The sequence below is a fragment of the Mustela putorius genome, unplaced genomic scaffold, assembly GCF_011764305.1.
Source record: "Mustela putorius furo isolate JIRA1106 unplaced genomic scaffold, ASM1176430v1.1 tig00003845_pilon_pilon_pilon, whole genome shotgun sequence".
NCBI classification, from domain to species: domain Eukaryota; kingdom Metazoa; phylum Chordata; class Mammalia; order Carnivora; family Mustelidae; genus Mustela; species Mustela putorius.
Genome location: NW_025421998.1, coordinates 58588511 through 58613357, shown reverse-complemented (window position 1 = coordinate 58613357; position 24847 = coordinate 58588511). Strand labels below are relative to the sequence as shown.

Below are 24847 nucleotides of genomic sequence, written 5' to 3'. Positions count from 1 at the left end.
TTTGTATTAACTTTGTGCAGTCTTAGATAAAATCATTAAAGATTTTGATAAATGTGGGAAATTTGAAAGACTTGTCAAAATACTGGTCAGAATAAAAACATTTTATCTCACCAATTATCTCAGCACCTAAGAGACAGCAACTTAAATTTTCTTGATAAAGTACCTCTTGTGAATAGGAAGAAATGAAGTAAATTGTTTAACCTCTAATAAATTGTGTAACTTAGAAAGGGAGCTTACGAAAGATATAGATGCCTAAATGCCTGATTTTTTTTGTTGGAGGCCCTAAAATCAGGGTGGTCTAACAAGTATTCAAAAGGCTACAGTATAAATGCTAACTGCATTCTTTTTAAGAGCTAGGCTTGTTTCACCATCTTTGACTAGCATTCAGATACCAGACTAAAAACCTTGATCATCAGGCAGTTGTCACCACAAAACGTTTTAGTCACCCTATAAAAGTTACATTTCTTTATTTAAGATAAGAGAGGAATTTCTGGAAGGGGAAGGGAAGATATGGAAGAATTCACAATAAAAAAATGATTGGTTCCTTCTAACCTTCTTAGTTTGACTATCTAATAAAAGTATTATATCTATGGCCTTATCTTTTTCCTCTAGTCTGTTTTTGAAGATAAATAAAACCAAAGGCATAGAGTATTTATTTATAAAAAAAATCCATCTGACTATAAAGAAAAAGCAAGGACCTGCCAGATTAAATATGAGTGGAAATTAACCAAAAATATATAATGAACCAACTAAATAAGCTGTCTTTCACATAAATTCAAATGTTAACATTCTAGTTTTTTTGGTTTAAAGATACTGACATCTTGAAGTAAGAATGCTGTTCTATTTTGTCCTTCAATGATTACCAGAGTTGACATAAAGCATTATTAATCTATACAGTAAATTTCTATATTAAAAAGTATAAGAAGCTTTTCACCTTTCCTCTTTAAATTATGATTAGGACACAATACTCACTCGATAAAATGAACAAGGAAATCATTCTAAATGCTCAACCTAAACTGAGACTAGAATCTTTCCTAATTCACTGCCATACTTGGAATAAAGTTCACATCCAATTACAATTAGACATATTACTTTATACCAGCTTCACAACCTAAATCTGTACTATTCTATAACCGATGGATTAGGCAACCACTAAAGAGGAAAAGTCAGTGTAAGGTAACATTAGGAAAGCTTTAAATCTAACTCAATAGTTATTTACTGTGTATCTATGCACAAAATACCGATAGGCCCTAGGAACAGTTCCTGCACAGTGTAATCAATTAACCTGTGGAAGGAAGAAATTTAAAGTATTTCAGAAACAACACTCTAAGTTTACCATTTTAGTTTAAAACCATTTAACTTTCAGATTATTCTTCTGAATTTTTTAAATTCAGAAGCTCTGTTCTTAAATTATCTATAAATTATCAGCTCACTGTTGGTACCTACCTCAAGGAGGCCAGCTTTTGTGGTCACCACCAACATGTCAGAATTTCCTTCATCTTCCATAGTAAGTAACTCTTCAACTGGAGAAGAAGCTCGAAACTGGAAAGGTGTACTTGCTCCACGAATTTCACCCTTATGGGTAACGTAACAGAACTGGTAAAATTCTCCATCATCATTTGGAAGGTAATATCCTAGGAAGAAGTACAAAAAAAAATTATTAAATGGTTTTTTTTCTCCAATTTACCATTACTAGCTCTCTCCACTCATTCCTGACCTGTTCTAGGCACACAGAGTAAGCACTTCCTCCTTTCTTTCACAAATTATCAAAACTAGACTCTCTCTTCTTCTGTAAACATGCCCTAATTTCTCTTACGTCTAAATCTGTCCTCCCTGATTATCCTTTCCCTTTATCTTCACTAGGGCAAAACCAACTTATCTGGGAGAGTCACATGATGTTTCTTTTTTTCTCTTTTTCTTTAAGACTTAGAGAAAGAGAGCGAGCCCATGAGTGAGAGGGGGAGAGGAGGAGTAGCAAGCCGACTCCACACTGAGTGCAGAACCCCATACAAGGCTCAATCCCACAACCCCGAGATCAACCAGAGACAAAACCAAGAGCTGGACACCCAACCAACTGCGCCACCTAGGTGCCCCAACACATATGTTTTCAATGAGGAAAGAGACTGGAGGAGGAACAAGGGAAGACCCAGCACAAAAATCTAGAATTGCAGGTAGGAATATGTCATTTAAAGAAATGTTCCCTCGGGGCTCCTGGGTGGCTCAGTAGGTTAAGCATCTGCCTTCAGCTCAGGTCATGATCCCAGAGTTCTGGGATGGAGCTCTGCCACCAGGCTCCAGGTTCACTGGGGAGCCAGCTTCTCCCTCTGCCTCTGCCTGCTGCTCTCCCTGCCTGTGCCCTCACTCTGTGTCAAATAAATAAAACCTGAAAAAAAATTAAATTTTCTCTCAAATTTGACATCCATTGCATGAAAGATAGATATTAACAAAAGGAATATGCTGTATTTAAGACAGGAAGAAGTTGTTCACTGGTGCAGCAGAATAAAAACAGCTTTGGAACCACACAGCTTTATTCTAGAATTCCAGCTCTACTACTAGCCATTAGTGACTCAACCTCCGTAAGCCCCGGTTTCTTAATCTGCAAAAAAGCTATGAAGACATCTATCTTACAGGTCCAGGTTATCTATAATGTATTTACACCATACAGCCCAGTATCTGACAAATACGTGTTTGATATGTGTTCCTTCTTTCTTCATCTCTTATCCACTTTTTAAATTTTGCTAATTATCCTTGCCCAAAATTAAACTTTACCTTCTCTCCAAAGCTCCCACAGTATTTTTTACATTTAAAAAAAAATTCCACAATATATTATCAATTACCACTGGTAATATACATGCTTTTATATGCTTTGTCAAGAACTCAGAAATACTGAGGGCAGACAAATAATATGTATAAAAATTCTAGCATCCCCCATAACAACTTCTAAAAGAGAAGCATTCAGTGGTGGTGAAATGAATATATTAAGATCAATACAAGGATGTCTGGTTGGCTCTGTGGGTTAAGCGTCTGCCTTCAGCTCACAATCCTGGAGTCCCGGGGATTAAGCCCTAAATTGGGCTCCCTGCTCAGGAGGGAGGCCTGTTTCTTCCTCTGCCCCTCCACCTGCTCATGTGCCCTCTCTTTCTCTCAAATAAAATTTAAAAAAAAAAAAAAAATCAATACATTCACCTTATCTTGAATATCCCTATCTATCCAAAAATCTCTAATCAATATGCCTGTTCTTCTTTCACAACTTGAAAGTTTCAGATTTTATTTACTTAACTTGATTTCATTTGTTAAAAAAAAAGCTAACCACCTTCCGTAGAAACAGGAGGGAGGAGAAAATACAAGATAAGCCTGAAATAGCTTGTGGTGCTTGAAAGAAAGAAGTCCTCAAAAAAAAAAAAAAAAAAAAATTAAAGTGGCAGGGGGGCAGAGGGAATGTCAAAACATACGAGAGCTCATGTGATGGAACTCCCAATGGCCAAAGAAAGCTGGAATGATTTAAGCAACAACAAAAAAAGATAGTATTAGACTTTATTCCAAAGCAGAAAATAAATATCATGAGTCCATTGGGAAGTCCAATGTAATAATTCCAACTAATAAATGTGCAAGCAATGAAAATAGAAAAGCATTGTTAGGCAAACACAGTAAAAATTGCTGTAAGCAAGATCTACTGATAGACAGTAAAATTGGTGGGTGACAGTTGAAGGAAAAACAAGTTACTTCCTTACTCTCTAATTCCCTCCAGAACTAACTACAAAAGGAAAAATACTAACTTTATAGTAAAGAAACACAGCAGACACCAAATGATCAAGATTAAGATCACTAGCAATGAGATGAACATCAAGTACTCCCTGATACAATGCACTATATGACATTCTTCCTGAAGATGTTTAAGCTCAATCTAATCAAGAAAAAACACCAGCATAGAAGCAGGAACATGTTATCCTCCCGCCACCCAAAACACTGAATAGTAATACTAATATTCAAAAGGGGCACGTGGGTAGCTTGCTCAGTCCTTGGGCATCTGCCTTCATCTCCCACCCTGGTCTTAAGAGTCCTGGGATCGAGCCCCACATCCTGCTTCTCTCTTCTCTGCCTGTCGCTCCCCATGCTTGTGCATTGGCTCATGTTCTGTCAAATAAATAGATAAAATCTTTAAAAATAATAATAATGATACTCTTCAAAAAGGTAAAGTCATGCAAAACAAGGACAGAATGAGGAACTGTCAGACTGGAGGAGATAAGAAGGTAACACAATTAAATGCAAAGTGAGATTCTGGATTGGATCCAGGAAAAAACACTATTAGAAACACTTAATAAAATTTTAATAAAGTTTATACTTAGTCACTACTGTTCTATCAATGTTAAATTCCTATCTTTTTAAATAAATGTACTATGTAAAATATTAACATAAAAGGAAGCTGGGTAATGGGTATACGGAAATTCTGTGTACTATTTTTGCAACTTTACATCCAAAATTATTATAAAATATAAAATTTAAAAACTTTTTATGGGGGTGCCTGGGTGGCTCAGTTAATTAAGCATCCAACTCATTTCAGCTCCAGTCATATTCTCAAGGTTTTAAGATTGAGCCCTGCACTGGGCTCCATACTGGTGCCCGCTTAGGATTCTCTTTCCCTCTTCTCCTCTGCCCCCACTCCTCACCCTCTCTTAAGAAAAAAATAAAAAAAGGAAGAGAAATTAACACAGGAGTAGATTTGGCAATATACTTACAAATTTTGAAAACCCCACCCTCCTTATACAAATAAATTTATTAAGCCATGGCTGAGTAACTTAAATGGCCATCAGACTTATTTTAAAGTTTAAATAGGAAAAAAAATTAGCACTCTGACTAATCAGCTCTGGAATCAAGACATTCAAAATTTTACAAACTAGATAGTCAAGGTTTGATAAATCTCACAAAAATAATTCACTAATAAATGGTTCAAATACCATTTGAGACACAAAGCCTAGTTATTCAGAGTTGCAACTTAAAGCTGTCTAGAAAAATCATTAGATTAATAACATTGAAAATAGTAAAGCAATCAGTCAAATAACAAGGTCCATATAGAGTAAGAATTACATTTACATATCTTTGTTAGTTGTTCTGAGTTTTGCATTTCAAGAGTCTTATGACTCATTCTCAAAATGAGCAAAGCAATTTTGGATAATGCTTAAAATTTCGTCTAGCTCTAATACTCAAGGAGTAAGTTTTTCATGACTCTATCCTGACCTCTTTATGTAAGCCGAAGCTTTTATTTCTGAATTTCAAAGTAAAAATTAACATGATGAGTTTTCAAAAACTGGGAAAACTTACTGCCTTTATGCTTAGCTCCCATGAAAATGTTCTTAAAGTACAAACAAACCAGATGCTTTTTTTCCCCCCCAAAACTGCTTTTAAACCTCTTCGTAAATCACTAGTAAAACATTAGTCACTATAACAAATGAGTAAATTAGTTTAGGAAAATTAATCACATTAAAAATGACTGGAGGGGCACCTGGGTGGCTCAGTGGGTTAAGCCTCTGCCTTCGGCTCAGGTCATGATCTCGGGGTCCTGGGATCGAGTCCCGCATCGGGCTCTCTGCTCAGCAGGGAGCCTGCTTCCCTCTCTCTCTCTCTCTCTGCCTGCCTCTCCATCTGCTTGTGATCTCTGTCAAATAAATAAATAAAATCTTTAAAAAAAAAATGACTGGAAATAAATCCACAATTTTTTTTTAAAAGATTTTATTTATTTATTTGACAGAGAGAAATCACAAGTAGATGTAGAGGCAGGCAGAGAGAGAGAGGAGGAAGCAGGCTCCCTGCTGAGCAGAGAGCCCGATGCGGGACTCGATCCCAGGACCCCGAGATCATAACCTGAGCCGAAGGCAGAGGCTTAACCCACTGAGCCACCCAGGCGCCCTAAATCCACAATTTTTAAGGAAAAAAAATATCTTGGGGCACCTGGGCAGCTCAGTCAGTTAAATGTCTGACTCTGGCACAAGTCATGATCTCAGGGTCCTAAAATTCTGAGTCTCGGGCTCCCTGCTCAGCAGGGAGTCTACTTATATCCCCACCCCTCTGCCCCACCCGCTGCAGCTACTAAAAATCTTAAAAAAAAAAAAATCAGTTCCAGGGGCAGCGGGTGGCTCAGTCCGTTAAGCCACTATCTTCGGTCCAGGTCATGATCCCAGAGTCCTGGGATCAGTCCCATGTTGGGCTTCCCCTGCTTGGCAGGGAGCCTGCTTCTCCCTTGCCCTCTGCCTCTCCCCCTGCTTGTGCACGCACCCACAAGCTCTCTCTCTGCCAAATAAATAAAATCTTTTTTAAAAAAATCAGTTCCAATATACACAACTGACTTTGATTATCTAAAAAGAGGCTATGAATTAAAAGATAAACCAGATTTATAATTTACACCATTTCTTAATCCATAAAACACTTACAAGGACCTAAATCTTGGCCTATATTACAGTACCAATTTTATCCTCTGTATGGTTCTTGACATAGTACATAACAAATTTCTTTTACATGCTATTTCCACATGGTCACGATGCCAATTCATTTTCACACCAAACATACACAAACCTCAGAATAAAGTTTTTTTGAAAAGTAAACCACCAAAACCCAAAACACTGCCAACACTGAAAACCGGCAAAGACACAGTGGAACGAGAAATCTCATTCAATGCTGATGTAGATTATCACTTCGGAAAAGTCTGGTGGTCTCTTACAAAACTAAACACACCATATGATCCGGCAACTGTACTCCCTGGTATTTACCCAAATGAGTGGAAAATGTATATCCATACAAAATCCTGTGAATATATATGTTTATAGCAGCTTTATTCACACTGACAAAACTTGGAAACTGCTAAGGTGTCTTTCTTTAATAGACAAATGAACAAACCCATTAGACCCATTCAACAGAGTATTACTGCCTCCTTTGTAGTTCTATGCATTTTTTTTTTAATTTAAAGATTTAATTATTTATTTGAGAGACAGACTGTGCATGAGCGGGACGGACGGTGGAGGTAGGGGTAGAGGGAGAACCTGACTCCACAGTGAGCAGGAAGCCTGATGCAGAACTTGATCCAAGGACCATGACCTGAGCCAAACACAGATGCTTAACCAACTGAGCCACCCAGGCATCCCTAGTTCTCTGCATTTTATTCACATTACAATACCAATCTGAGACAACATTCAGTTTCTACGGACCATAAAGAATCCATAGCATAAACAAGGCTAAGAATTTGCTTTAATATAATCCAAAAATCAGTGCAATTATAATACAAAGATCACTCTGAAGCAAATTCTAAGACAGAATTCTAAATGCACTATTTTTTAAATTATGTATAAAATGCCAAGCTAAGAATAAACTTTATATTCCCTTACATCCATTTTATAAAGCAACTGCTCTATAAACCCTATAACCTCTATAAACTGTGGTTTTCATATAGAATTATTTTTCTCACCCTAATTCGTTACATTATTCTACTATCAGTAATTTTTTTTTTTAAGATTTTATTTATTTGACAGACAGAGATCACAAGTAGGCAGAGAGGCAGGCAGAGAGAGAGAGGGGGAAGCAGGCTCCCTGCTGAGCAGAGAGCCCAATGAGATGCCAGGGCCCCAGGGTGAGCCCAGGGCTCGATCCCAGGACCCCAGGACCATGACCTGAGCTGAAGGCAGAGGCTTTAACCCATTGAGCCACCTAGGCGCCCAGTAAGAGTTTTCTTATTTGGAAAAAAACAACAACAAAAGCAATCCAAAGTGAAGATCTCGAAAGAAACTCACTCTTCAATGAAAAGCAAAAAACCTCTTTAAATGTCCATATAAAATATGTATCCTACACTACATATTTACAATCTTGAAATTTTTGCTAAATAAAGATACTAATTAATTCAATTTTGGTAAGTTAGACATGCCTAAGTAGACCATCAGAATGGAGAGTATTTTAAATGGCAAGAAAACATCAAATTTCATCAAGTTCTTTTGAAATGTGAATTTTGAAATTTCATCAAGTTGTTTTCAGTTCTTACCTTGAAATGCTAACACACAATTAACTGTTGATCCTTCTACATAATGTTCAGGCATAGGAGACCATAAAAATGTGTAATAATCACGAGCAGTACTCCATCCAACCTAAAGGAAAGTAACAAAAACACAGATTAGAGTGGTATCTTATAGTATACGGTTTTTACTGCATCCTAAAGTTAAAATATGTGTTACCATGTTTATAAATCACTGAGCATTTTAACAAGCATGTCAAATTTTTATGATTTTTATTAAGCTATAAGCTTGTTATAAAAACCCATATATGTTGAACAGCAGAGCTTCTATTATGTATTAAAAATGCAATCTGAGGGGCGCCTGGGTGGCTCAGTGGGTTAAGCCGCTGCCTTCGGCTCAGGTCATGATCTCAGGGTCCTGGGATCGAGTCCCGCATGGGGCTCTCTGCTCAGCAGGGTGCCTGCTTCTCTCTCTCTCTCTCTGCTTGCCTCTCTCCTACTTGTGATCTCTGTCAAATAAATAAATAAAATCTTTTAAAATTAAAAAAAAAATGCAACCTGATACTCAATTTCTCAAGAAGAATCTCAGCATGCACATGATCAAATATAACCACCTGTGTTTCCCTTAAAATTTGATTTCACTAAACTTAAGAGTTTTCCTTTTTGTTCTTTTCTTTTAGGCAGAGCTTGAATTTACCACCCAGACCTAAGCCAAGATCAAGAGGCAGACACTGAACCCACTGAGCCACCCAGGCATCCCCCCAACTAAACTTCTAAAACTTCCTACTTTATGTCTCAAATTTCAGTGTAATTAGATTTTTCTATCTTAAAATTGGTTAACTTCACCAATCTCTCATACCGAGTCTTAACTCCAGCCAACTGGTAAATTTTGCAAAAAGTTCCTTATTATCAAGATGTTTATATATACAAATAGAAAACCTAAAAAAAAAAAAAGAAAAAACCTAGGGGCACCTGGGTGGTTCAGTGGGTTGAAGCCTCTGCCTCCGGCTCAGGTCATGATCCCAGGGTCCTGGGATCTAACCCAGAATCACATCGGGCTCTGCTCAGTAGGAAGCCTGCTTCTCCCCCTCTCTCTGCCTGCCTGCCTCTCTGCCTACTTGTGCTCTCTTGTCAAATAAATAAAATCTTAAAAAAAAAAAAAGAAAAGAAAGAAAGAAAACCTATGTCGCACGTATATCTAAACCATTTTCAACTTATAAAATACACATTACAGATCTCAGTCTGTATCTCAGTCTGCATCTTCTAGATGGACTATAAGACGTTAAATACTGAATATTAGAGATATACACAGGTATACACAAAACTCATTGTGCATCACAGATACTGTGTTCTGTTTTACTTGTACAAAGTGAATGTTTGGGATAACCTCAAATCAAACAACTCTATCAGCGCAATTTTCCAAACAGCATTTGTTCACCTCACAGTTCTATATCAGATTTTGCTAATTCTCTGAGTATTTCAAACTTTTTCATTATTATTGTATTTATAATGGTGACCTACAACAGTGATCTTCAAATATTACTATTATTAACTGTTTTGGAGTATCACAGACTAAGCCCATAAAGATGATGAACTTAATATACATGTTCTGACTACTCCACTAACTAGCCATTACCCAATTTCTCCCTCTTAAGCCTCCCTATTTTCTGAGACCCAACAATATTGAAATTAGGCTGTTTATTAAACCTACAGTGGCCTCAAAGTCTTTTCACAGGAAAAGACAGATCTCACTCTTAAAATCAGAGCTAGAAATGATTAAGCTTAGTGAGGAAGGCCTGTCAAAAGCCAAGACATCCTGAAAGCTAGGTCTCCTGCACCAAACAGCCAAATTAAGAAAGCAAAGGAAAGATTCTTGAAGAAAATAAAAGTGCTACTCAGGCGCACACACAAATGATAAGCAGCAAAACAATCTTATCGCTGATACGGAGAGTTTTAATCACCTGGATAGAAGATTAAACCAGCCACAACTTGCTCTCAAGCCAAAGCCTAATCCATGGCAAGGCCCTATCCTATCTTCAACTCTTAAGATGGACAGATGTGAAGAAGCTACCAAGAAAGTTTGAAACTAGCAATGGTTGGTTCATGAGATTTATAGAAAGCATCTCCATAATACAGAAGAGTAAAGTGAAGCCACAAATACTAATGGAGAAGTTGCTGCATCAAGTTACCCAAAAGATCTAAGGTAACTAATAACGGTGGCTACACTAAATGACAGATTTTCAACGTAGATCAAACACTCTTATTTTGGAAGAAGCCATCTCAGACTTCACAGCTAAAGGAAAAAGTCAATGCCTGGCTTCAAAGGACAAGCTGACTTTCTTCTTAAGGGCCAATGCAGCTGATATTTTTAAGCTGAAACCAGTACTCATGTACCCTCTCAAAAATTCAAGGCTCCTTAAGAATTTTGTTAAACCTACCCTGCCTGTGCTCTATAAATGGAACAAAGCCTGTATGACAGCACATCTGTCTACAACATGGTTTACTAAATATTTTAAACCCACTGTTGAGACCTACTGCTGAAAAAAGAAATATTCATTTCAAAATCCTAGAGCTCATTCACAAAGCAGCTGTTTATTCAAGGGCTCTGATGGAGACATACAACAAGGTCAATGTTGTTTTCATGTCGGCTAATATAATATCCACTCTGCAGCCCACAGATCCAGAGTAATTTCAACTTGTAAGTCTTATTATTTAAGAAATACATTTTGGGCACCTGGGTGGTTCAGTCAGTTAAGCATCTGCCTTCCACTCAGATCATGATCCTAGGGTCCTGGGATCAAGTCCTAAATTGAGCTTCCTGCTCAGTGGGGAGTCTGCTTCTCCCTTTACCCCTCCCCCTGCTCAAGATCTCTCTCAAATAAATAAATAAAATCTTTAAAAATATATATACATTTTGAAAGGCTATAGCAGCTATAGGTAATAACTCCTCTGATAGATCTGGACAAAGTAGGCTGAAAACTATCTAGAAAGAATTCATCATTCTAGGTGCCCTTAGAAACATTCACAATTCATAGGAATAAGCCAAAACACCATCATCAACAAAGTTTGGAAGATGCTGATTTCAACCCTCATGGATGACCTGCAGGAGTTCAAGACTTCAGTGGAGGAAGTAACTGCAGATGTAGTAGAAACAGCAAAGGAACTAAAATTAGAAGTGGAGCCTGAAAAGATGTGACTGAATTGTTGCAATCTCATGACAAAACTTAAATAGATAAGGAAATGCTTCTTATGGATGAGTAAAGAAACATTTGAGGTGGAATCTACTCCTGGTGAAGATGCTGTGAAGATTATAGAAATGAAGATTATAGAAATGACACCAAAAGCATTTTACCCACAGCAGAACTTTTTACAAAACTGCAGTCAGTCCCCTCAAACCCTACAGCAGGGTTTGAAGGGACTGACTGCAGTTTTGTAAAAAGTTCTACTGTGGGTAAAATGCTACAGAAAAATAGTTCATGAAAGGAAGAGTCAATGGATATGACAAACTTCATTATTGTCTTGTTTTTTCTTTTCCTTTTTCTTTTTCCTAAAGCAAATTCAACCCCAATGAGGCTTGAACTCACAACCCAGAGATCAGGAGTCCCGTGCTCTACCGACTGAGCCAGCCAACACCCCTTTTGTTGTCTTATTTTAAGAAATTGCCACAACCATCCCAACCTTCAACAACCACCACGCTGACCAGGCAGGAGCTTTCAAACATCATGGCATGACCAGCAAAAAGAGAAATCGCTGGAAGATTAGATGATGGTTAGTTTTTAGCAATAAAGTATTTAATTAAGGCATATACATTGGATGTTTTAGCCATAATGCTATTGCATGCTTAATAAAAACTATAATACAGTGTAAACAACTTTATAGGAACTGGGAAACCAAAAAAATTGTGACTCACTTCACAACTGTGATGTGGTCGTCTAGAACCCCACCCGTAATATCTCCAAGGTATGCCTGTACTAGACATCCATTTGCAGAAAACTAAGAAATTATGCATCATCCACAGGTTTAGACTATACATACATTCTGTAATTCTGTAATTCTGGGATAAGATTACAGAACATTGAATCTGAAAGAATATTAGCAATCTTTATAGTCTCTAAAAGAGTGCTTTTAAACTAGAAGTACTACTTCCACTAGGAAGTGGTAATATCAGTGGTTCACAGCCCTTATTTCTTAATTATACAGAATTAGAAAATACCAATGCATAAAGGCTAAATAATGCTTCTTGAAAATCTGCTTCAGGAGTACTTGCATACAACTTGTTGCTAGGTCAAGTCACAGAATTTCGTTGTCAGTCAAAAGCATGTGAAAACATTTAAGACACTATTCATCTCTTTGTATGAGAGAAACTTGAGGAACCCATGACATGATCTACCTCATAAGGCTATTAGTGTTTCTCCCAGGAATGTTAACAGAATTAAATTAGATGATGAACATAAAACCAACACCCAGGAAGAGTGCCTGACCCACAGTAAGCACTTCATAAATGGTAGTTTTTGCACACACGGTTTACTGTAGTGATTAAGAGCATAGGAAATAAGATCAGACTGCCAGAAAAGATCACTTACTAGCTATATGACTTCAGGTTATTTCTGTTCCCTCCTCTTTAAAATGAAGATGATAATCTCAAAGGTTGTGTAATAAATAAGATAATCCCTATATAGATAAGCACAGTGCTGAGCACATTAGTATTCATTAAATGTTACCATTTATTAATACCCAGGACACACGCCTATTAGAGACAGTGATCTTGATCCTATAATATGCTCTCCCTCACTTCAGATCCCCCAATGCTTCACTGTCTCCTTTTTAAAAAAAAAAAAAAAAAAGGCCCACCTGAAGTTTTCCCCCTAACATATATGATATATGCCTGGTACAAATCATAGCTTGTGTTCTTTGTCCCTGTCCATACACTGATATTGAAAGAAGTACTATCTACGGATGCCAGGGTGGCTCAATCAGTTAAGCTTCTGCCTTCAGCTCAGGTCAGGATGCCAGGGTCCTGGGATCACACCACGCATTAGCCTCTCTTCATCTCCCTCTGCCACTCCCTGAGAACGCATGCACGCTATCAAATGAGTAAGATCTTCAATAAATAAATAAATAAATAAAAGATGTTGAAGGGTTTGGTCCTTGCTGTGTTTCCACTAAGTGATTCACAATAGCTCAAGAGTATTATCAGTTGCCTTCTACGGCAACCTACAAGTATGCCTAACATATTTTGCTTTCCCTTATTGCCTAAGTCTGACCAACTCTTCTCAAGAAAGTGGTTGATGGTGCTCTAGGATGTAACAGGTACCCCACGCTGAGCCTAATGAGGGACAAAATGAAATCCAATCTGAGTACAAAATAGAAAACTATGCTTTCAAGTCCTTAAAGAAGAAATTAACTATGGATCTTGAACAACTGATCTTAGGTCACTCTTGAAGGGACACGTAAGGCATATATAGAAAAATAAATATAGGGCTACCTAGGTGGCTCAGTCAGTTGGGTGTCCAACCCTTGATTTCAGCTCGGGTCATCAGGCTGAGCCCTGAATCAGACTCTGCACTTAGCTGGGAGTCTGCTTCAGATTCTCTTCCTCTGCCTCCCCCGCCCCTCAAATAAATAAATCAAAATCTTTAAAAATAAATAGTCTCTCAATCTGTAAAGATACAAAGTACTGGCTCCTTTAGGATAGATAGGTAAGGCTAAACTCCCACATGAAAATGTAGTAGAAAGTCATAATGGAAAAAAAAGTAGACATCTGGAAATTATGTAAGACCATATGGCAAGAATAATAAATATCTAATTTATAAAGTCAATAAACAACAAAGTGTCCAATTCATAGCTTGTTTCTCTTTATTTTCCTGGTCATCTAGTTAGAACTTGATTGGAATTCAGATTTCAGAATTCAGACAGATTTTCATCCCTTAATATGTAAGGGAATTTGCCTTTTTACAAGCAGCAATGGAAAGAATTTAGAATAATAATCTTAAAACAATGAAAAATGGCAGGGAGAATGACATTACTTAGAACAATGGAAGTTAAAATTACCTATGCCTTTCAAAACACACTGCTTCTAGGAGCTACATTTGAATCCAGTGAAGAGGGTCTAACTATATTAAGGAAGGAACCAAAGCCGCCCCATTAGAACAGTTTAGTTTGGGGAATTACCATAGTACTGGGCATTATTCCTGTTACTAATGCAAGAGCAAAACAAGAGCAAAAAAGGAAATGAATGAACAAGGATAACATGGAAGAAAAAAAAACCCATGAATGTGTTCCCCCATCCTTTTTTTTAAGAGAGAGAGAAGGGGCAGGAGCAGGGAAAGGGAGAGAACATCTCAAGCAGGCTCCATGCCCAGTGCAGAGACCAACACAGGGCTCCATCTCACAACCCTGAGATTATGACCTGAACCAAAATCAAGAGTTGGACACTTAAAATGAACCACCCAGCATCCCAATGTTCCCTTTAAATAGAATTAACATTTTAGAAAAAATGCTGGATGAGAAGCACTGATCAAAAAGTTAATTCTGAGAGGGCAATACAAAGAACAGAAAGACATCAAGATTACCGAGTAAAACTAAGATACTATAGAGAAACCTTGACAGAAAAACAGAAACATCAGGGAGAGTACACAAAGAGCACTTGTAAAGAGAGAAAGAGAATTCCAGAAACCTTGACAGAAAAACAGAAACATCAGGAAGAGTACACAAAGAGCACTTGTAAAGAGAGAAAGAGAATTCCAGGAGGGACTGATTTTGGGGAAGTGGCAAAAGGGAACAGACCTAAGACTTTAAAGTAGGAAAGAACTGAAAATGAATTTGCTGGTTATATGTGGATAAACATAAAACCTACAGAATGGTATAAAATGAGCCTATGGATTTTTAAAATCTAGAAAAATATACACCAAACTTCTTCACTCAAAATTCTAGGTGCTGAACCTTTCTGGACAAAGTCCTAAAACCAATGCTCAGCAATCTCTAATTCTCTATGACATTCTTCCACAGCAGCAAGACCAAATCATTTGCATATTCAAGCCCTCAACTCTTTAACACATGACCTTATTCCTCCTTACTGAATATACTGAAGCCATGAATGAGTTCCAGTCCAAATTCATTCAACTAATTGTTGATGAATCCCCACTGATTCTACTTATGGATTATTTCCCCAAACTGACTCCCTTTTCTACTTTAAGACTTATCTCACCTAGAAAATTAGGGCAGTCTGAATATTTTCTCAGTCTCCATTTTCTAATTTCAATTTATCCTACTCAACCCTCCAATATAAAAACACATCTCTAAATTTTATTTCTCTCTGCTTTACTTTATTCCTTAGCCAAATATTAAAACCATCATAACGTGATCCAAACTACCCTTTCCCATTAATCTTCTAAAACGAATCATCTGTCCCAGGTAAATCAAATTCCTTAACACTTTCACAAACATACCACACACACATTCCCTTCACTCCTTCCCCCTTATTGCTACTATCTGGGCATATTCTCCCTGCTTGTCTTTCAATATTTTGTCTATCAAAATCATCCTATGGACAATTTACAGGACACTTAAGTGTTTTAATACACACAATGCAATAAGCAAGGCAATTCCACTTTATTAAAAATTATTTTGGGGATGTCTGGGTGGCTCAGTCAGTTAAACGTCTGCCTTTGGCTCAGATCATAATCCCAGGGTCCTGGGATCGAGTCCTGCATTGGGCTCCCTGCTCAGCGGAGAGCATGCTTCTCACTCTGCCTGCCCCTTCCTTCCCCTGCTTGTGCTCTCACTTTCTCTGACAGAGAAATAAATCTTTAAATATAAATAAATAAACAAACATAATTTTCTTCCTTGAGTCTTCCCACATGTTCTCAAATTTTTACCAAAGGCCTGAAATTCCTACTGAGTTTTATAGTATTATCCAGGCAACTCTACAATCCAGTCTACACCATTATATTCATGTATATTTTCATCTCTTAGAGAAAAGTTACAGTACTTGGAATGCACAAGAGATAGTAGTTTAGCATTATCAAAGAAAATAAGCAGGCAATGACAAAAAATGAAATTACAGATTAAGTCAGAAAGAAACCTTACAAGGAGCCGCTTGTTGCTTCAGCAGGTAAGCATCTGCCTTCAGGTCCTGATCCTAGGATCAAGCCCCACCTCCATATCCCTGCTCAGAGGGGAGTCTTTTTCTCCCTTTCCCTCTGCCCCTCCCCCAGCTCATGCTCATAGGCACTCTCAAATAAAGTCTTTAAAAACGAAGCAAAACAAAAGGTTATACAGCACATTGGTGAAGTTATTTGGTCTCGGCATTATTCCACAGATGATGAAGAACCACCTAAGAGTCTGAAACAAAAGGAAGGTATGTTCAGATTTTCATATTTCAGATTTTTTATATTATAGTTTATATAGAGTAGTTTAAAGAACAGATAAGGAGGGGCTAAGAATGAAAACAAAGGGGAAAAGTGACCTATTGCAGTAGTCTTAGAAAGAGATAAGGACGACATAAAATTAGGGCATTGATATTACAAACACAAAAATACAAAGGCAAGAAAATGGATAGAACTGGTGTTCGACTAGATTTGAAGGGAAGGTCATTAACTTCTGGATTAGGCAATAGGCCATTAAAAAAATAATTTGAAAGAAAAAGGTAAACATTCATCTTCTTAGAAACACAATTCATCAGCCTACATACCTACATACACAAAGATATCCCACTGCCCAAAATAAAAACCTACAAACATTTCAGCCTACAACTGAAGGTCTCCATGCACAGTGGAGACCTCCACTTTCCTAAATGAAGCTTATGTTCTAATCAAAACAACCTGTAACCTGCATCCATTAACATTCTTTGTGCCTTTGCTTATACCACTTTCCTGCCAGAAATGCCCCTTCCTTCCCTCAATCTCATTTCCCTATTCTACTCTTGTCTGACTCATTCTTATACAAAACAGCAATTCTCACCAAGTTTAACTCGATACCTGTATCTCACATAAAATCAAAACCAGCACTGATGTCATAAAAATGCTCACAATGAATGCTATCTCCTTTCTGGAATTTGACTTAAATAACTTAATGACTCCTCTAACAGGAGTCTAAAATCAATGAAAAAAGGATTCAAAAAGGAAATAAGAGGTCATTAGATGCCAAAACTTTATTTATCCAATAGTTTTTCGGCCCTCCTCAATCTGAAAGGCCGACTTTAACTTCTAGATACCTTCTATGTGCCTAATTCTAGCACCTATTCTTACTTCTACTTTGTTGTTTAACTTATACACACCAGACAAAATCGTTTCTAAAACGTATTCTGAGGAATTTGGACATTTATGACATTTTGGCTGTTCAAAAGACACTTTTTAATTTTATTTAAGTAACCTCTACACCCAATGTGGGGCTCAAACTCACAAACCCGAGATCAAGAGTCCCATGTTCTTCCAACTGAGCCAGCCAGGTGCCCCAAAGACACTCTCATGTTTTAGTTCTCCACTACATTCTGAAGAGCTGAAATTGCCAGAAAATCTCTAGCACAGTGACGCACCACCATAATGATCACCGCAATGTAATTTCAGGCAAATATTATAAAAAATGACCAGCCAAATATAAGAACTGGGATTCCTGCCATCAGAAAGCTTACTATTTAGTCATGTAAAACAGAATACTCTTATAAAAGCATAAGACAATATGAGTAATATTTAAGCAATAAAGGACAACAAAAGAATAACATGGCTGTAGCGCTGTATAAAATTACAAATGGGGCGCCTGGGTGGCTCAGTGGGTTAAGCCGCTGCCTTCGGCTCAGGTCATGATCTCAGGGTCCTGGGATCAAGTCCCGCATCGGGCTCTCTGCTTCCCCCCCCCCTCTCCCTCTGCCCGCCTCTCCATCTACTTGTCATCTCTCTCTGTCAAATAAATAAATAAAATCTTTTAAAAAAAAAATAAAATAAAATTACAAATGACTGAAGAGAGAATGATAAAGCAACTCAAAGGAAAAGATCTTTTTTCAAGTAAGTAAGGAATGGAGAAAATGGAAGGGAAAAAAAAGGTCCCAAGAAAGGTTTCACAGACCTTGAGTGACAAATCTTTTGATCAAAGAGGTGCAAGTGCAAGCCTGGTGAACCGAAGTTCTCAATATTTGTTGTATACTGGCCAGCACTGTTAAATATTTCATGTTTACAAAACATTTAAGTTTACAAACATAAAAAGGGCCCTTAATGCAGAGTAAAGACAAGACTAATACAAGCTACTTATCAACCTGCTTAAAAAGAAAACAGTACCTACATGGAAGAAATATGAAAGAAAAAAAAAAAAAAAGATTCTCACCTTGAATATACCAACCCAATCTTTTGGATGTGGATGGATATATGGAGTTAAGGTGTAATGACATTCCAGGTGTGCATTAGGAAGATAACTCTTGGCCACATTTTGAAAGATAACATGGGCAAAGTTGGAAGTCTGCAAGGGGACTTCTTGAAAGGATGTCATTGTGAATCTGAAACAAGCAAACATATACAAGTTGAATGATACCAACTAACAAAAAATTTACACCTTCAGAAAATACATAACACTGAATGCAAATTACATGAACATCTGTATGCCATAATTAAGATACATACCTGTAACTCCTCCTTAAAAATGTGATTAAATATAGAAATACAAACTGGGAAATAATTTCCAAAATGGCTCAGAAAGTCACATGGGGATTAAAAAATTTTAAAACCAAGATCCTCTCTCCCCTCTGCCCCTCCCTAACTAGGCTCACACCTGTAGTCTCCAAATAATTAAATCTAAACAAAAATCTGCAGGACACAAATATTTTCCACATTTTGTGCTCTACTTTTGAGAATAAAGGATACAACTGAGATTTACTCAAAAAAGCTATCTATACAGTATCAAAGACTCAGTACAATTAATACTGATTCTACACTACACATAACAATGATGACACTTGCATAAAAAATCTTGCACAAAAATCTCTGTGATGGGAAAACCGGGGAAAGATTTTTGCTAACCAAATTAATCTATTTTACTTCACAAACCAATAAAGTCTCTACAGGGCAAGACGGCAGTTAGTCTCTGCTCATATTTTACCTATTAAGAAAGCCTTTACTGCTAGAAGATCTAGGACAACATACTTTCACAATGTTTCTTTTGCTGAAATGTTTGAATACTAAGGCAAATTTTTTAAGAATTTCAAAGTAATAAACACTTCAGAAAATACCCATATTTCTTCTTGTGTCTTCTCTGCTTCTGTTCAAGTACTGCTTTACTGAAACAATATACTGAACATCTCATCAGAGACTATCAATGGTGAACCTGGAAGCCACTAGGCTGGTAGAATACCAGCCTGGTTGTCTGTCAGCCTCTCCCCAACCTGAGCTCTGCCAGGATTCCAAGGAAAGCAGAGTGCATTCAGGAGCAATCCTCCTACACCTCTGTACTAACAAAATGGCTTAATTACCAGCAGCCCTATTTCATAGAAGGATTTAACTGTCACTACCATGCCAAAGTCTTCAATAAAATGAAGAAGTAGCCCTTACTTACAAACACTGAGAACTCTGGCTAAAATAAATGAAGAGTTTTATTACTTTCTTTGAATCGTCTGAGCTTATTTCAGCTCAGAGGGACGTCATGTGCTAATAAGGTCACTGGTGATAATCTCTTTTCAAGTCAATGCCTTCATAAAGAAGGAAAAAATAACGGATTGATTCCAGTTTTCAAAACCTGTTTACTAATGGTTATACCAGTTAAGAAAAACTATAGCTAAATCAATGAAACCAACCTGAAGCAGATACAACTACCAAAACTGAGGCAAGTGAATGAGGAATATTTTTCTACGAAGAAAATGATTTAGGTTTCTCTAGGAAAACATTTAGTAAGAAGAAAATAAGGCTAGCTTAGAATGAGTTGCCAATGTTATAATTAAAAGTAATTTAAGAATGAAACTTTCTCTCACAACTTAACATGTTTCTTAAACTGTAATTATGTTTTAAGCAGTGAAGTTTAAACTTTTGTTTAACCTCACCTACACAATGTTTCAAAAATCCATAATCCTACCTTACACTTTTACCTCACTGAAATTTTAAGTAGAAAAATAGGAGGAAGGTATGCGTGCGTGCGTGTGTGTGTGTGTATGCTTACAAATGCTATCAAAAAGGACTAAAAACTACAGTTAATGGTATTTATTCATGAGGGATACATGTAAAGACTAACTTTTAAGCTGTTTGCCAGTACATATAAACACATTTTCATTTCAAATAAACATATTGACATAAAATTTCATTTTTAAAGCTTTCCCCCAAAATTCAGGTTTTTAAAAAAACATGCTTCATCAGACTTTAAATATATTCAAGAGTACAAATCGTAAGTATACTATAAATCTGTGATCCTACTAACCTTTTCTCTCTCCAACACTCCAACCTTTTAAAAAATTTCAGTGCAATTATGACTACAGAAATGTTTTCCAAGTACTTCCACTCTCACTATTAGGTTTAAACTTTTTTAAAAATTAAATTCCAGGGCGCCTGGGTGGCTCAGTGGGTTAAGCCTCTGCTGTGACTCAGGTCATGATCTCACGGTTGTGGGATCGAGTCCCAAACTAGGCTCTCTGCTCAGCGGAGAGCCTGCTTCCCCCTCTCTCTCTACCTGCCTCTCCGCCTACTTGTGATTTCTCTCTGTGTGTGTCAAATAAATAAATAATATCTTTTTTAAAAAAAATTAAATTCCAATATATCTTCTAGTCATAAAAAGTTAACAAGGGTAAATGTAATCTCAATGTAATTACCACATGAATCAACCCATTTTAAATAGTAAAACAAAATCTCCCATATAATCCTGTTTCACTACTCACACAGATAAAGAAATAAAATGAAAAGATGGATAAGATAAAAATGAAATAATGGATAAGATGAAAATGAAAAGATGGATAAACATAAATGTGCTGATATTCACTGAAACTGGCAATTTATCAAGATGATTCAGACATTTATACACTATCCATGTGTGTGTACACATGCGCGCGCGCGCGCACACACACACACACACACACACGACACAAACAGCCCACTGGGGAAGTAATATACAAAGCCACTGCATCACCTTGTGGTAATGCTTGGTAAGTGTAGCTTCACTAACACCCTAAGAATAAACTGCACCTCAGGTGAAGAAGAAATATAGCCCCCCACACACACAAAGGGAAGTGGAAGCAGCTGTACTATACCAAATTTTGCTTCCCATTCTCTAAAGTACAGCTCCAGAAACATGAGTACATTAAGATGCAAGCCAAGGCTAAGCAAAAATTTTCCACTCAAGAATTAAAGAACCAAAGACATTCAGCTGAGAAACAGTCTGAAATGCATATACATGATGCCTGCAGTGCCCTCTTCCATGTTTACTACTAATTTCCCCAAAGGCCCAACATGTCTAGAGTTCCTTTGCATGTACTACATTGTAAGCTTTACACAATAAAATCTTTAATCTAAAATCCCCATTTTGTTATTTGGGGGATTCATCTATCTAGAGAAAAGAAAATAATGTGCAGCTGGCACTTAGTTAAGTAACTAAAATAAATGGGGTAGGGGGCACGAGGAAGGTGGAAGGTGGAAGCATGCTGTCTTTATTTCTTCCTCCAGGAACATTTTCAAGCCCAAAACTGGCTTTTGTGGTAGTAGTTTTTCAGTGGCTTCCGATACTCAATTTCAATGGACCAGCCCAAAAATTTAAGTCTTAGTTAACTAAACAAGAAAATATATATACTAATTTTGTTCAGTGTATGTGACTCTGGTGATTTTTTTTTTCTTTCAAAGTCCTTATAAAGTCAAAGATAACTAATCATAAGAAATATCCTGATGTCCAAGATTTGCTTTAAAAACTCCCAGGGGGGTGCTTGGGTGGCTCAGCCGTTAAGCAGCTGCCTTAGGCTCAGGTCATGAACCCAGCCCCACGCATCAGGCTTCCTTTGGTGGGGAGCCTGCTTCTCCCTCTCCCACTCCCCCTGCTTGTGTTCCCTCTCTAGCTAGATCTCTGTCAAATAAATAAATTAAATAAGTAACTCCTGGGGAAAAATGTACTGGGAGAAGTAATAAAACAAGATTAGTAAAATGGTAGTTCCTTTTACTATTTGTTCTCCTTGTGTGTATGTATGTAAGTAAAAGTTAGTAATAAAATCTCCATGTATGACATACCATAATAGGAACACATTACATATAGTGGATGGCAAACTTAGCAAGAAGTTTTTTTTAAATCTTCAGTTAAAAGTACATGAACTTTTAGAATTATCTCTAAACTTTGGTCCCATTAGACACACAAATATCTGAAGGAAAAACTGTTAGACATTCTAATGGTTTTCAATTATTCATACTTTAACTCAAAGACTATCAGCTGGTTTATAGAGCAGAAAAATGTTATCTGCAGGGCGCCTGGGTGGCTCAGTGGGTTAATCCTCTGCGTTAGGCTCAGGTCAGGATCAGAGTCCTGGGATCGAGTCCCGGCATCAGGCTCTCTGCTCGGCAGGGCGCCTGCTTCCTCCTCTCTGTCTCCACCTGCCTCTCTGCCTACTCGTGATCTCTGTCTGTCAAATAAATAAATAAATAAATAATCTTTTTTAAAAAAATGTTATCTGCAATCCTTCTGGGAGGCAGAGGCAAAGCCAACAATCTGTTAATTTGCACTCTTAAATACATCCGTATCTCTAGAATTCTTCACAACTGAGTGCCTCGACACTCTACCCCAGTGTTACTTATACTTTTACTCTATAGATTCTTTTAAATGGTTTCTCAAAAGCTGTAACTTGGCCCATACAAAGAGGGAATTTTTCTCTTTTTGTAGGGGTTTATTTGGGCCAAAATATATTTTAAAAAGCCAGAGAAGCCAAAATTTTAATTAGTGTCAAAATTCCATAAGGATAAAATCCAATAAACTTCGCATTTGTATTCCCCAAATATTCCCCCAAAGAAGTACACGAGCATCGTTAGGACATTTCATAGTTAACATTAAATGGCTGCAGTCATTACCATAAATAGAGGTGCGCAACTTAAGAATGTGATGAGGAGAGAACAAAAACTACGTTAGGATGTCCTCTGAAGCTGCAAAAAATAAATAAATAAATAAATAAAAGTAAAAAATAAAAGACCTAACAAGTCATTTCTCACGTTATCAAGTAATTTTTCCCAAGAGATGGAGCCTACTCTTGATAACAACAAAAAAAAAGGCTTGGCCTCAGCCCCTTCTCTATACCTGAATTGTGCCTTGAGGGACAATCAGCCCACTCTTCTATTAACAGGTTATTCAAAAATCTCTTCAGACGCTTTGGAACTGAGCACCAAAATTATAATTAGCGCTCAGTCTGTAGAAATTTTACAATGAACATAAAGCAGAGTTGAAAAATTAAACTTTCCCATCTAAATCCTCATCATAACAGCAATTCGTAACTAAACTGTGATGCTTAAAACGTAATATAGGAAGAAAGTCATCTGCCACAGTGTTTTCCAAACAAAATTATAGAAAAGAAAATCTAGTGCATCAACAGTCACACACAACCCCACCCCCACCCAGCCCAAGCAAAAATTGCCCGAGGCGATGAGCGAGGGTCGGGACTAGCCCACAACTGCCGACCCGCGGCTGCTGGGTGTGGAGTAGGAGAGTTGTGAAATCAAGAAAAGTTGCCTAAGCAAAGACGACGTTGACTCTTAAGATCCCTCCAAACACTACGCACAGGAGCCGTCTACAAAAACCAAGAAAAGCGTCAGCTAGACCCGTAGCCCAGGTGAAATACGCGAACCGGCCTCAACAGCTAACTCCGCCCCCGGCCCCCAAACGTGGGCGGCGCACTGAGTCCCCGCCTCTTTCTCCACTGGCGACACAAACCAAAACACCTGGGTTTCACCCCACCCGGGCAAACCCAAACGTCGGACTCGACCTGTTTTCCCAAGCGCCCACGCCGGCAGCACACACAGTGCCCTCAAAACACACCCCAGAATTGGACCTCCGGCAAGACAGGTCCTTCTTCAGGGGTCCCCCGCGTCACTCGCCCCCGCCAAAGTGCCCAAGTTCCACACGGCTCCCCCAAACAGCGAAGGGCCTATCCCGGGGCCTCCCCGCCGGGTGGGGCGGCCACCCGCTGTTTTCCCCAGCCTTACTCCCCACCGAAGTTGCCCACACCCCCGTCACAATCGTAGTCCAAGAGGAAAAGTTTGTCCTCGAGAAGGAAAGCATCGTCATTTGGGTGCATCGTCACCAGAGATCATGCCCGAGACCGGCCAGGCCCCTACACTCTTAACCGCTGAGGAGCGTATCACGAACCCCCAAAGAGCTCCAGCTGGAGACTGCCCCGCAAAAGGTGCTGCGGTTGGCTGGGGAAGGCGCTTACCCTGCGGAGAACTCCGGGACAGACCGAACGTTAGAAAGTCTTCCGAGCTTGCGCCGCCATCAGCCGCCGAACCCCTTCCGCCACCACAACCTCCCTCCACCGACCAGCTCCACCTCCCCTCAGAGCCAAAAAGCCGGCGTTCCGTCACTTCCGGCTTCGGGACCACCCCTTCCGTCGCCGTTGCCGCAGTCACCGTGCGGGGTGGGCCGGGCCTATCCCGGAAAGCACAGCCTCCGCCCTTGCGGCTTTTCACCTTCCCGGCCGGCGGAGCGGATAAAGTCCGGGCCGGCGTTTTAAACTCTTTGGCTTCGCGGTCTTTTGTCTCAGTCCTAGTCAAGCAGGGTCCGTTTGGGTTTACATTTTTCATTTTTTATTTTTTACTTTAACCGGAAAATTAGATAACTTAAGTTAGGTTGGAACGGTAGCCCAAAGATATATGGACTATTACCGTGTCATTGCCTGGATCTTAAAAACTAAGTGAATCCATTTATTTTATA

The 24847-nt window shown here is 38.3% G+C and overlaps 1 protein-coding gene across 10 annotated transcripts in view; it reads right to left on the bottom strand.

Annotated features, from left to right (window-relative positions):
• Positions 1 to 24486, bottom strand: part of TAX1BP1 (Tax1 binding protein 1) — a 79631-nt gene extending 55145 nt beyond the window's left edge. For all 10 annotated transcript variants that reach the window (XM_045062815.1, XM_045062817.1, XM_045062821.1 and 7 more), the window contains exons 1-4: positions 24351 to 24486; positions 18308 to 18476; positions 8021 to 8123; positions 1447 to 1634 (exon numbers count right to left, since the gene is read on the bottom strand). In XM_045062815.1, coding sequence (XP_044918750.1) covers positions 1447 to 1634; positions 8021 to 8123; positions 18308 to 18469 — 453 coding nt within the window. In that variant the 5' untranslated portion in view covers positions 18470 to 18476; positions 24351 to 24486. The remainder of the gene's footprint in view (positions 1 to 1446; positions 1635 to 8020; positions 8124 to 18307; positions 18477 to 24350) is intronic.
• Between the last annotated feature and the right edge of the window lie 361 nt (positions 24487 to 24847).